This window comes from Salvia miltiorrhiza, chromosome 4, assembly GCF_028751815.1.
Source record: "Salvia miltiorrhiza cultivar Shanhuang (shh) chromosome 4, IMPLAD_Smil_shh, whole genome shotgun sequence".
Taxonomy (NCBI): Eukaryota; Viridiplantae; Streptophyta; class Magnoliopsida; order Lamiales; family Lamiaceae; genus Salvia; species Salvia miltiorrhiza.
The window spans coordinates 52,883,005-52,896,888 of record NC_080390.1 but is presented as its reverse complement, the minus strand read 5'-3'; the positions used below and the strand labels follow the sequence as shown (position 1 = coordinate 52,896,888).

The 13,884-nt window shown below is 29.7% G+C and overlaps 1 protein-coding gene across 2 annotated transcripts; it reads right to left on the bottom strand.

Annotated features, from left to right (window-relative positions):
• Positions 1 to 5,231: 5,231 nt before the first annotated feature.
• Positions 5,232 to 8,393, bottom strand: LOC131020512 (transcription factor RAX2-like). 2 transcript variants are annotated; one of them, XM_057949365.1, is made up of 4 exons: positions 8,092 to 8,337; positions 7,318 to 7,447; positions 6,767 to 7,235; positions 5,232 to 5,258 (listed from the first exon to the last, which is right to left on the bottom strand). In XM_057949365.1, exons 1-4 carry the CDS (start codon positions 8,225 to 8,227, stop codon positions 5,247 to 5,249), a joined length of 747 nt encoding a protein of 248 aa, XP_057805348.1. In that variant the 5' UTR covers positions 8,228 to 8,337; the 3' UTR covers positions 5,232 to 5,246. The 2 variants fall into 2 exon arrangements, with proteins under 2 accessions (XP_057805348.1, XP_057805347.1); XM_057949364.1 differs by lacking the exon at positions 5,232 to 5,258 and adding an exon at positions 6,336 to 6,593 and having other exon boundaries at positions 8,092 to 8,393.
• Positions 8,394 to 13,884: the final 5,491 nt, after the last annotated feature.

Below are 13,884 nucleotides of genomic sequence, written 5' to 3'. Positions count from 1 at the left end.
CAGGATTATTTAAAGGGTTTAGGTGATTAATTTAAGGGATAATAATATCGTTTCGGCAGACCAAATTATACTAGGCTGACTGGAATAATCTATCAAAAAGTAATGTCAATCAATTTTAGCCAAGGTGCGTTATTAAATTTATAAATTATTTTTGCAATAGAACAAAAACAGTGTCTTATTAGTATTTGACCATTATTGATGAATGGACGAATAAAAGTTTTCTTTGTTATTTTATTTTAAAATCGATTTTATTTGGGGACAGTGGGGAAGTTGGTATCCATGCTTGAACATGTAGTTAGGTTAATCATATATACATATGTTTTATTTATCCGTTTTTATTTTTTGTGACCACTTTTTGGCCCATGCCCTTTTGTCATTTTCATAAAAATCTTTGATTTAAAAGAAAGAAAAAATAAGATTACTATTTGTGAGCACTAATGACGTGCAATTTATGTTAGCGTTTTTCCTTTTTCATTATATCTCAGAAATTAATATTACGACGAGGATAATTAAATTTACAAACACTGTATAGTAAAATTAGTTTTTTATTTTAAGGTAAGCTGTAAATTTGATAATTTTAGACATATTCTTTGATGTATAAGTGAGAAACAAAATAAAACAGAAATTTATTGATGTGGACTATATGTCATCGGTACTCACATATATTGTGCCGCATATTGGTCCCCTTTATTATACATATTTAATTTAATACTAATATTTTATGTTTTTTTTTTCTTTTAAGAAAAAAAAGAATGGGCTACTTTTTCTTTTTGTCAAAGTATCTTAGGCAGGCCGATTTTCATTGTACGGGAAAAGATGGGCCCTACGGGCCAGACTTTTTCTAAACGAGACAATATATAAAAATTTAAGATTATTTTATGGCTATAAAAAATTGCAATTTTTGTGTGTGCAAATTTTGGTAATTTTCTTGGATCTAAAACTAATTATGGTAATATCGGTCATTAATCAAAATTATTATTATTATTATTATTATTATTATTATTATTATTATTATTATTATTATTATTATTATTATTATTATTATTGTGAAAAAGAAATACAAAAAAAACCTAAAAATCCTTGCAAACAACATGAATTTACACGGGCCGAGCCTCATAATTACTTGGAACATTGGTACTCCCTCCGTCCCACCATTTTAGTCCCTTATTCCATTTTGAGATGTCCCAAAAAGATAGTCCACTTTTCTAATTAATACTATATAAAAAAAAAGGTTTTTACTAAATTAACCTTATTTAATGCTTCACTTAAATGTAAAAAGGATGTGTGAAAATAATAAATAAGGGTATAAAAGATAAAAATATAAAAATTAAATGTATTTTCTTAATATGTGTGAAAAGTGGGAGAGGACTAAAATGGTGGGACGGATGGAGTATTTATTATTGTGCTCGATTCTTTTTCAACTTGAACAAAATTTCAGACCGATCCATTAAAATGTCCAAAAATTATCTCCATTTAACCCTATGTTTAGACAAAGGGGCAGATTTTATTTTGTGGATCGCACAGATAAAATTGAAGGATGATTAAATAATCAACTCAACTCTAAGGTGATAAATTATTATATTCAATTTAATTATTAGAGTGCTAGTTGAATTATTCATTGCGGCCATAATTATATAAACTAAATTATTTTATCAATTATATTACTCCATATCTTATCAATGTATTCAAATATTTTACGTCTTTTCCCTTTCGTTCATGATTTATATATATATTCATATTCTTCCCACACAATCATTGATTTTTTTAGAATAGATGAGTTTCAAATAATTTAAGCCCAATTCTTATAACACCAGCCGAATCTATAAATGGGCTCTCTCATTTAAGCCCAATTCTTGTAGCACCCGCCTAATATAAATGGGCTCTCTCTCTCTCTCTCTCATTAAAAAGGTACACTTATCTTGACGCATTGTTGTCCCCATTGGGCCATTACTTGTAATTTGTAAATGGGTCGAGATTATGGAGCTCGGCGGAAATTATTATTTAATAAAAATATAAAAGGGGAAAATTTGATTAATTAAGGATGAATCTATACATAACTCCTAATTTTCTCACTACATGTACCTAATAGTGAATTAGTGATGAAACTACTTCCATCGTCCACTAACTAAATGTATCTCCATATTTCTATTTCGATCATTATTTACTAAAAAATTGATTTGGGGTTATATGCATCGAATAGTTTTTATTATCTTTAAAATAAGGGGATATAGTAAGGAAAAAAATGAAATTATGCTTAGAATCACCATTTTATTAATTGTAATTTAGAATCTTTGATCATGATACAAGCAGAGAAATAGACACGGTTAAGATATATTAAACAATATTTATATTCGAATCAATCTCGTATTCATGACATATTTATAAATTTGCTACTATAATAAGATTATGAGCATGTAACTTATATGTTACGAAATAATACACACACGAAAATTAATTACCCAATTCATCTCTACTAGACTATATATGTCTAGCTAGGACTGATGCAAAGCCAGACGTTTTCAGTATGATTTTTTTAGATACAAAATACAATGGTAGAATGATTATTCATAGGCCTTTTATTATGATCGCCGAGATCATGATTGATTCAGAAGTCTATTGGGATTCAAACAAATACCTAACCTACATTGACAAATTTCTGATTATTTCTAATGCTTCTTTCATTGTATACAATGTGCATGACTTTTTCACCTAAGTTGAAAATGTCCCATATACTCGTGACTTTAATTATCTATGTGCCATCTTTCATTATAGAGCAATCATTTATTTTTCGAAAAAATTTAATTGGACGAAACCTTGAAGAAGGCTAGTAGTTGAAACCGCACGTAAATCCCTTCTTACCTTGAGATACTTTTACTCAAAAGTTTAAAGGAAAGTGGAATTTTTTTTTCTAAAAGTTTGCAGTACTTTAAAGGGGGAAAAAGAGCCAAGAAATTTATTATCTAATGAGCTTCTTTATGCCTTTATGGGAGTAATTCAACGACTGCTTTACATCACTTCTATATACCAAAGTTGAATTCTTGGTTTACTCAGTTTAATTACATGGCTCTCTCATTTTATTTCATTCCGTAGAATGTTCCATATGTCACACTATTTATAAGCATTAATTACTGGTTTGTAATCCATATTATAATACTCCCTCTGTCCCATGAAGCACGACCGAATTTCCTTTTTGGTATGTCCCACTAAGCAAGACCAGTTTCTAAAAATAGCAAAAAAATTACCTTTTATTTACCTTTTCACTTTTTCACTTACCACACTTAACACACAAAATACCAATTTCTTAATTCTTGTGCCGAAAAGAACTAGGTCTTGCTTCATGGGATGGAGGAAGTATTTAATTTTTTATTTTTTCTTTCATACCTTTTATGATTAGGATAATCACATCTACAAATTACTATAATTAAAGCTTAATTTCTTCTTTTACCCTTAACTTCAAAGGGTACAATAAATTAAATATAAAATTAGTAATTTGTTGGTTTGATTATTCTAATCATAACTTTTGAGATTCAAAGATGGAAAATTGGAAAAAGTTTAACATGTTCTATTGGTAAAATTAATATAGGATTGATGTATAAATGGATAGTATTCAAATATAACAAGAACACAAAGTTTTATGGTGAATGATCTAGTGGTAGAATCTGTATTCTTAATTAAAGCAAGTTTGCAAGTTATTGTACATGTGCAATAGTTTGCCTAGTGTGCACACCAAATCCCCGATGACGACGACGATAACAACAACAATAACATAATAATAATAATAATAATAATAATAATAATAATAATAATAATAATAATAATAATAATAATAATAATAATAATAATAATAATAATAATTCAAAGGCCTATTTATCTTCATAAATATATATGACTAAATTGAAAGCATACATACACAAATAACCTTCACCAAAAATGAGACGTTTCCCGTCCAACCATTAATTGAAGTTCGAATCATTGCGGGATGAAATGGGAAATAATTATTACTCTTCTTAAAAAACCCAACCAAAAATAATTATAGAAAAATAAATAAATACAGGATTCCATCATTTCTTGTTTCAGCAATTGTTACAGTCCTTTCCTAGATCATATGCATCACACCAAAACAGACATTCCCGGACCACAGTTCTCCACAAAATATAAAAACTATTAAAAAAACTATATATATATATATATACACACACACACATTTTGTATATAACAGCTGGCACTCACGTTAATTAATTACAGAAAAACTATATAAAAAAAATCATGAGCAGACAAATGGTGAGGAGGAGAACGGGTTAATTTGTTTTTAAATTACAGATTGCTTAATTTTGTAAACCATCAATTTAATTGAGGAAGTAATTAAATAATTGGTTTTTTGTCCTAACATTGCAGAAAGCAGATTAATAATTTTCTTGTTTTTCTGGAGGCTTTGGACTTGTTCTTGTTGCTGCAATAATCTGCATATTTTTCTTCATTAATTATTTGAGATGACTTCATGATTTCTACTTTTTATTTCTTTTTTCTTTTTCTACAAGTGGGGGGTTTATTTTTTTGACTGCTGCAATTTTCGGTCAAGCTTGTTCCCACTTTGTATAAATATAGTAAACTTTAGCAATGGGTCATTTCTGACGGCCTAGTCACGATACGTTTACACTTATTGGACCATAATATATATAATTTCTTTTTAGTAAAAAAAATAAATTTAGTCACAATAAAACATATAGCAAACACAAATTTAATTTGGCAAAAAGTTCGTTTATAGATTTAAGGGTTAACTGACTTGCCGATGAAGCTTTGCTTTGTTGGCAAAGTTGAGACATTTAATGACTCTCCTTTATAAGAGGTTTTGTATTCTCGTCTGCGTGCAGTGATGTTTTTCGACAACTGCGTGCAGTGTTTGTTTGGTGTTGAGGTGCGATGATATTTTTCAAATTGCATAATTAGTCATATTCAAATATCTCTGTAATTTTTTTTGAAAAAAAGGAGGGTTAACTGACTTAAATATACCAATTTTGCTTGATGTTAGTTTTTTTTTTTTTATCAATAAAATTTTATTCAAGAAGAGGAACATGGTATCAGAAGTACCAAACAACATCAAGTCAGAGGTGAATACTCATTAGAGCACCACTCGGAGAAAGGTACATTTGACTCCACAATTTGGAACATCTTATTCCAGCCCCACATCCTACCTTTGATATCTTTAACAATTCGGAGAAAGCACTTCCCAATTCTTGTTCCCCCACCTACTGTCGTACCTATATTTCCAAAGCTGCTTGATGTTAGTTTTGTACATGAATTAGTTTTTCTCTAATTTTTAATTTCATTATTTGACGATCCGTTTAAATCAAAGTTGATAGCAGCATGAAGTGTCTATGTGGATAGGTAACTATATGTGAATAATTTTTTGGAACCAATAATTATGAATAATTAAATCTATAATATTTTAAACTCATCTATAATTATTTGAAAGTTATTTTGAACTCATCTCGTTGGTCATAAAAAAACAAAACAAAACAGATATAGAATAAAATTCAAATCCCAATTTCACAAGCTCAATTTGGCCATAGAAAATAAAACTAAACATAATTCAAATCCCAATTTCACAAGCTCAATTTCATTCCATTCGGAGTCCGTAATAAAATAAAACTAACTGACAATATATTAAGTCTCAAATACAAATTTCTAACATTCAATATAAATATCCTCACACAAATTAACTAAAACAATTAATACTGATACATTTACTCGAATTCGATTCATCTAAACCCATTTGAAATAAAAATAGAAATTAATTTTGTTAATTACAAATAGATGAGAGGCTGCTTAGCTATGTCCATAAACCTCAAAATTATTACATTAATGATTCATCGTCATTAAATCTTGTTTCATCTGCAGCATTGAATTTGGTCGGTCTAAAAAATTGGTTAAATTAATTAAATGTCGTAATCAAATGCAGCCAGCTTTGCTGTACCTGAAAATTTATCTTGCGTGTGAAAAACCCCATTTCTTTTCTTATTTCTTTTTTTTTTAGTAAGAAAAAATCTGCATTGATCTTTGGACAAGGACAATATATCAATTATAGAATCATGCCATCCCAATCACATAAATATAGTGGTGTTAAATTATAGGAAAACATTTGTCAGAAAAGACTGACTGAGATTAGGATTAAGATGCCCATATTCATAAATGTTCCAAAATAAAAATTGAAAAATCATAATCCCTATTCAGACGTAAATCAATATTGATGATATGGTTTTATACACAACACAAACATACGAAAATGAGTAACGTTTTAGGATTCCGTTGCGCCCAAAATTAGTTTTTTTACATAGTTTCTAGTTATGTAATTTTTTGGCATTTCTTTCTAATTTATAATTAATCCACCGTTTCCGTAATCTTAGTATACATAGATGTGGTTGTCAATTTGCACCACTTAATTAAAATTGTATTACACACTTTAACTCATGTCTTAATATGTAAGCAAACTTCCAAAAACGACACTATAATCTTCGAAAAAAATACTACTAGTATAATAGTTTTCTTGATTTCAGGGAGAAGTGGTGTGCTCCAATTTCCATGAAAATATGCATCTGAAAAATGCAGGTAAATTAATTAAAGCACGTCAATTTCCGAAAAATAATTGTGGAATTAAGAAACAGGTACTATTAAATTAAATATTATTAATAATAAAACTCCGATGAAAATGGCAAAACGAAATAAAAATAAAATGTAGGCCTAATTAATTATCCTATATGTCTCAAACCTTGAAAATCTTGTGATCATTACACCAAACTTTCTCTTCCGTCTTGATTTCATCCATGAGAAAGCTGAGGCCGTCGTTAGCATTAACGCTGGTGATTAGCTCCTTAATCTCCTCGATGCTAGCGTAGTAATCCTGCGGATTATCATTAAAGCAGCCGTAATTCGCCGACGGCGACGAAGACGACGAAGCGGAGCAGGCGTCGTTGAAGAAGAATTGCTGGTTCTGATCATCGCCAAAATAGCAGAAGCTCTGATGGCCGATCTGATTGGTGCCTTGATCTCCTCCCCCAAACACCAACACATTGTCACACAGTGGGGGTGCTGGCTGCAGAAACGGAGGGGTTGATGATGGGAGATTTGGCTGATTATTAGCCATATTGTTGAAGAGCTTCTTCTTCAGCTTTGTGTTCCAGTAGTTTTTGATGTCGTTGTCAGTTCTTCCCGGCAATTGAGCTGCGATTATCGACCACCTGAATACATAGTAATTAATCAATGATTAATTGTGTGAATTAATTGAGAAGTGATGAGAATGTAGTAGGTAGGTGAAGGTACCTGCTTCCGATGGTGGCGAAGAGGGTGCAGATGATTCTGTCTTCATCGTCGGAGAATTCGCCGTGTTTGATATTTGGTCTCAGGTAGTTCAGCCATCTCAGTCTGCAGCTTTTCCCGCATCTTCGAAGCCCTATATGTATATATATATATATATAATTAATATATATGATATTATGTGAGAGAGAGAGAGAGAGAGAGAGAGAGAGAAAGAGCTGCTGAATTGGAAGTTTAATATAAAAAGAAGAAATAAAAACCCTTGAATGCACAAGACGCAAGCAAGGAACGAAGACTCTAAAAGAGTCCGAAAAACAAAAACAACAACGCGCAGAAAAGTCTAAACGTTACCGCAAAAACCAACAATCAAAAAGTAAAATCCATATTGGAATGATAATCATCCTTGTTGCGATCATTTTCCATGTCTATTACATCCGACCAACGGATGTTCGGAATATTGGAATGATAATCATCCTTGTTGCGATCATTTTCCATGTCTATTACATCCGACCAACGGATGTTCGGAATATTGTTCATAGTACGCATCGCGTTGCTGCTACTATGATCAACCACGAAGTTGTTCTGCTGAAATCCAATACCCTCCGCATTTCTTAGGCGGTTTTTAACGCTATTAGTCGGAACTGCATGTACAAGCTCCCTTCCTTTTCCCGAGCCTTTTGGACGGCCACGTCCGCGCTTCGGCTCCGAGGGCAATAACATCTCTTGATTAACCTGGTCCTCTAACCGATTTATACGAGAGAGAGAGAAAGAGATGCATACCAACTTTGTGAGGGAGAGCAATCCAGTTGCCACCAGTGCCATTCTTCTCTATGTATTCCTTAAGCTTTGCATCTTCTTCAGGTGACCATGGCCCTTTCTTCACATTTGCCTTGTCACAGCATGGAGCTCTTCCCATCTCTCTCTCTCTCTCTCTCTCTCCCTCTCTCTCTCTCTCTCTCTCTGGAGCTTGGAGAAAGAAAGAGTTGGGATAAGACTTGTGCTTGTATTTGTCTTCCAAAGTGTGACATATATATACACACACATGTATTTGTATAAACTTAGCTCTTGTTGTTATTGTGGAAAACACACAAGTCAATGTTGGAAGCACTCAAAATTTGAAGTATTAATCTTAGCTAAGCTTTTAATTAAATTAATATTTTGGCATCATCATGAGCAAACAGGAACTCTTTGTCTAGTGTAGTGTTGGCTGTTTTGGGCCTCAAGAATCCAAAGGTGGAACATTTATTTCACATATATATATTTGCCCATCTAATTAATTACACACGTATCTCTCTGCTACCAAATCAAACTTCAAAATCACATCTAAATCTTTATAAGGGGAATCTCCTATATATTTCTTGTTGTATTTTTGATATTGAATGAATAGTTGATACCAATAAATTAAAGTATTGACGAAAACATAATATTAAGTTAAAGATCTAACTAGGCGTAACTGTTATGGATATCAATTATATACATATATAATGAATATATATACACAAATGTACGTATATGATATTGCTATATTATAAACGTTACTCAATAATAGTGTACGGCATCAAAATGTGCTGATATATTGCACAGTGAATTAGGGAAATTAATTTGTGTTGTAATTTTAATAAAAAATAAATAAATAGAGAAAATTAAATTTGAATTTTAGTCATGATTATTTCCAAAATTGCAATATACCATGCAACGTCTAATTAACAGATAGTGGTACTTATTTTGGGAGTTTTTGAACGAGCTTGAAATAGTTGGAATTTAATCCATTCCTCCGTAGATTCCTTGTTTCTCTCTCTACACTCAATTTATATAAAGAATTTTAAATTAATTCTATAAATCTGTATCACTTCCATATTTATTTTCTATTAATTTATAATTGTTATATAAATATATATATTGTTCTATGTGAACTTAAATATTAGTGAAAATATATAAAATACTCCCTCTATTTTTTATTAAGTGTCCTATTTTAATATTTTCCATGTTCCCTAATAAGTGTTCCATTTCAAAATTTGAGAGTATAATTATGACATTCTTCCTATTTCATCTATTGTATATATGCATTTAGGGGTAGGTTTCAGTTAGATTGCTATTTCTCGTAAGATCGTGAGATTAATGAATAAAGCAATAAATAGTAAAAATAACAATTTATTATTATATATACCCAAAAGAGGGAAAAAAAACTATATCAATGATAGATTAAGGATGTATTTGTTTTTTATCCCTCTAAATGGAGGGATAATATAATGAGGTATAAACTTATCATTTAAAGTGGGGACTACATTTTTTATATTTTGTTTGATTTGAATGATAATATATTTATTCACTTCTCATAAGGTGGTATAAAATTATACAACACTCCCTTAAGTATAAAATTATCATCTGCCCGAATTTTTTATTACATCAAAGCAAACAAGGTATAATATGATATTTGGAACTTATCCCTTCTTTATACCTCAAAGCAAACACACCTTAATTATAAAGTCCATTGATAATGTATGTTTATCGAAATATATTTTGATCCAACCCATGACATATATATATATATATATATATATATATATATATATAGGGAGAGGTTCAAGAAAGAACCATAAATAAAAGAAGACCGGAGAACCATTTTCAGCCATTCGATCATCAAGATCTACGTTGGATGCATCATCTTGTTGGATGAATGCAGATCCTGGGTTCGAATCCTGAAGGGAGCATTTTATTTTTATTTTTTTAGTGCATTAATTTTAACAACGAATGCATTAATTTTTACAGTGGATGCATTAGATTTGATGGTTCTCCCGTTCTCACAAATAATGTAGTTCTCTCTAGAACCACACCCTATATATATATATATATATTACTCTGATTCAGTTCATTTTGTTGCATGTGTTTTATTATTATTATTATTATTATTATTATTATTATTATTAATATTATTATTATTATTATTATTATTATTATTATTATTATTATTATTATTATTATTATTATTATTATTATTATATTTTCAAATTTCTTTTATTCCCCAAAACATAGATGCTAGTTAAGGACCGAGCCTCACTAAAAATTTTCTGACAAAATTCCAATTGGAAAAACACTAATAAAATTATAAAGACTACTCGTCTATTACAACGAATAAAAACAAAAGGCAAAAAAAATAAAGCAGGGAAAGTTACCTAAGTGTTGAAAAATAGAACTTCGTCATTTACGAAAATGGTTGAGATATTCGATATTAAATGTTAGTCAATTAAGAATTGAAAAACCGGTCACACAATACTTATGAAAGTTTTATGGAGCTAGCTTCATTTGGAGTCATGAGTGAAAGTCGAATCCAATTAGAATTTAATTTAAATTAGCTAGGATTTAATTTGTTTCTAATTTTATTATAATTAGTCACTCATTTTAATAAATAAACGTCGATCAATAGAAATTATCTATAGAATTTCAAAGCTGAAAACAGCTTGTAGCTAGTCTATGATCAAAACTGTAGTAGTGTCTAGCTCGTGAAAATTTTTATAAAGATTGACAACATGCACTTCCAAACACAATCATATTTTGACAAATTAGGTAAACAATTTCATGTATATGTATCGTGCTTTCCTCTATTCCCAACAGTGTCAAACCAAAAACAATCAAACAAACTAAGTCTCATTTATGCAATAAAAAAAAAAGTGAATTAATTATTTTCACCTTTTAGGTTAACACATATAATGCCCTGAATTTATTTTTAAAATGTTTCTGAACCACCAAAAGGCGTAGCTGTTACAAATGATTAAAAATTAATGAGATGGTTATTCCATTTAACAACCTAATGCACATGCATCTCACTTGGCTCATGGAAAATGGGTATAATTTATCCAACAATGATGAACTTACACACACACACACACACACATTTATTCTAAATAAAGGTCGGTGCTACATTTGGAGGAATATCTATATTATATAACATAAAGTTAGCAACATGAATACAAAAATTGGATGTGAACTTTAATGACTTTTAAGGTAATAAAATGTGTAATTTGGTAATTTGATGAGGTAGATGGATCGTGTAATGAGATCATTTTTGGCTTAATTTATAAAAATATAAAAATATTTATTTAACCATATATAAGTTTGTTTAATTTGTTCAAATTTAAGTCAAGTTGGATGAGAATTAATTTTATTTACTTGTGAAATAAATAAATATATAAATAATGTGAAAGGGTCAAAGTAATGTACATATGTACCCAGCAATATGTAGTACTGAAGAAGAAAACTATGTATTTGACCAGGCCCATTAGTACTTCTGACACGTATAATTTTGAATATATCATTAAATTAATACTATATATTATAATGAAAAAAAATAGCAAAGTGGAAATGAGAAAAGCAAGTCTTAGGTAATTTGAGTGAAGTAGTGTAGCACGGTGGACTATGTCCAAAAAGAAAAAGTAAAGAATATCATTGATGATGCATGCAAATCATCTATTTTTGCCTCAACACACTTGTTACATGCATCTGTGGGGGTGTCTGTTATGTGACAGTGGTGTATTATCTATAAATATAATTTAAGTAAATTAAAAAACTTACACACACACACACACTTGTTGACGATGATATAGACATACACATAGGGTTAAATTACTTAATTGGCCTTCGACTATTCACCATAAGATTTCAAAGGCCAATAAGTATCTCGCGATATTTGTATGTTGGTAGAGTGAAAACTAATATATATGCTAAAGGCTCAACAATATCAAGCCCCTAAATACTATGTAATGGAGTATATAGATAGTTAAGAATTTTTTTATCATATGGATAAATATATTGTTTGTTTGGAACGTGGTATGATATATGTGATTTGTTTGACTGAGATCGATGTATTTTACTTCTTCCGTTTCACTTACTATTTTGAATTGTCTCATTATTATTGTGTCATTTCTATAAAATGTAATATTAATTAATCATTCAAAAGGTGTGGTCTTATCACTTTTAACCAGTAATTTATATATTTTTCTTAATTTTTGTGCCCAAATTTTTTGGGACAATAATAATGAGACGGAGGGATACTATATATCATATTAATATTATGTTTGGTAGAATATATTAAAATATCTGTAAAATATACTATATTGTTTGGTATGATGTATTAAGATTATATAAAATCAATCATGGTTATAATTATGATTTGTATTACATCCACCGATCTCTAGGTGGTGTACATAATTACTCAAATTTATATTAATATTTTTAGACTTTTGATTTATAAATAATCGTGTGTTAAAATTTTATGTATATTATACACCCTAATACCCCCATACCAAATTAAATGAGCCCATAATGTATACCTATACTAATTACTAAGTCATCCAGATTATTAATACCTCGATCATGATACGAAGAATTAGACATATTATAGGGAATAGTTCATATTTATTCTCCTCAATCTTGTTTTAATAAGTCTTGATTATCTACTTTCGTTTCTTTATTATTGATTCTTTTCTTTTTTTGAACATGCCATCATAAAGATTAATTGACATAATTAAATCCCATTTTTATACAATTTGTATGTTGAAATTGTATGTGTTAAGAAAAAGTAAAAAGTAAAAGTAAAAGATTGATTGTTGCACTAAATCACGCTACAGAATATTTAAGTTTAGTCAAGTCAAGAGAAATAAAGAGAAGAGTACTACTCAAAAGAGTTTCATTCCTACAAGAAAATGCAGAATTCCTTCATGGGCCAACAAATTAAATGATGTTTGAGAGAATAAATAAAGTACAAAATAATTACAAAAGTAAGCAAGATACAGAGAATTTCAAAGAAGATAATATATGAATTTGAACACAGTATATAATTAGTTTAGCTAGCATATTGTAATTAACTTAATAAATGAATGGACAAGATATTGCAATTCTAAATTACTATATTACCATGATTGCAATGTTTATAGAAACTAATTAATATTATATTATTTCAATCGAGATTCATTTTCTAGCTCAATCTGATATTTCAAAAATATTTTACGTACTTTTTCAATAATGACAGATTAGTACCATATTAATTTTGGTATCTTCGATATGATAATGAGACACTAGCTATGACACTACTCATCTTTGGAAAATTATTTGGGACTTATAATAAAAGGGGAGATAATTAAATTGAGCTTTACTCGAAATTTTCTTCATGGGAAATGGCCCAAGTGTAACAAATGTGATGAAACTAGTTAAACAATAAGATCTAGATCAATTAAGTCTAGCTTCTTATGTGATGTATATAAATTAGTATTTTATAACAAGTCAACCGAAGTTTTCTGGTGGAGATTTAATTTGTGTAATAAATATGACTCTTACTTTGTAGACGCTAGAAAGAAATTTCGACAAGAAAACCACATGCATTAAAATGAATGTCAACAAAGTTGGCACCAGATTAGGTTTCATTTAATAAAAGACTAAGGTGGGTGTATTCGTTGTGGATTTCCACAGACTTTAAAAAGTCCATGGAATTTAAATTCCATGGAATTCACATAGATTCCAGACGACTTTCAAAGAATTCGTGGTTGGATTTCACCCCGATTTTCACTGATTTTCGAAGAC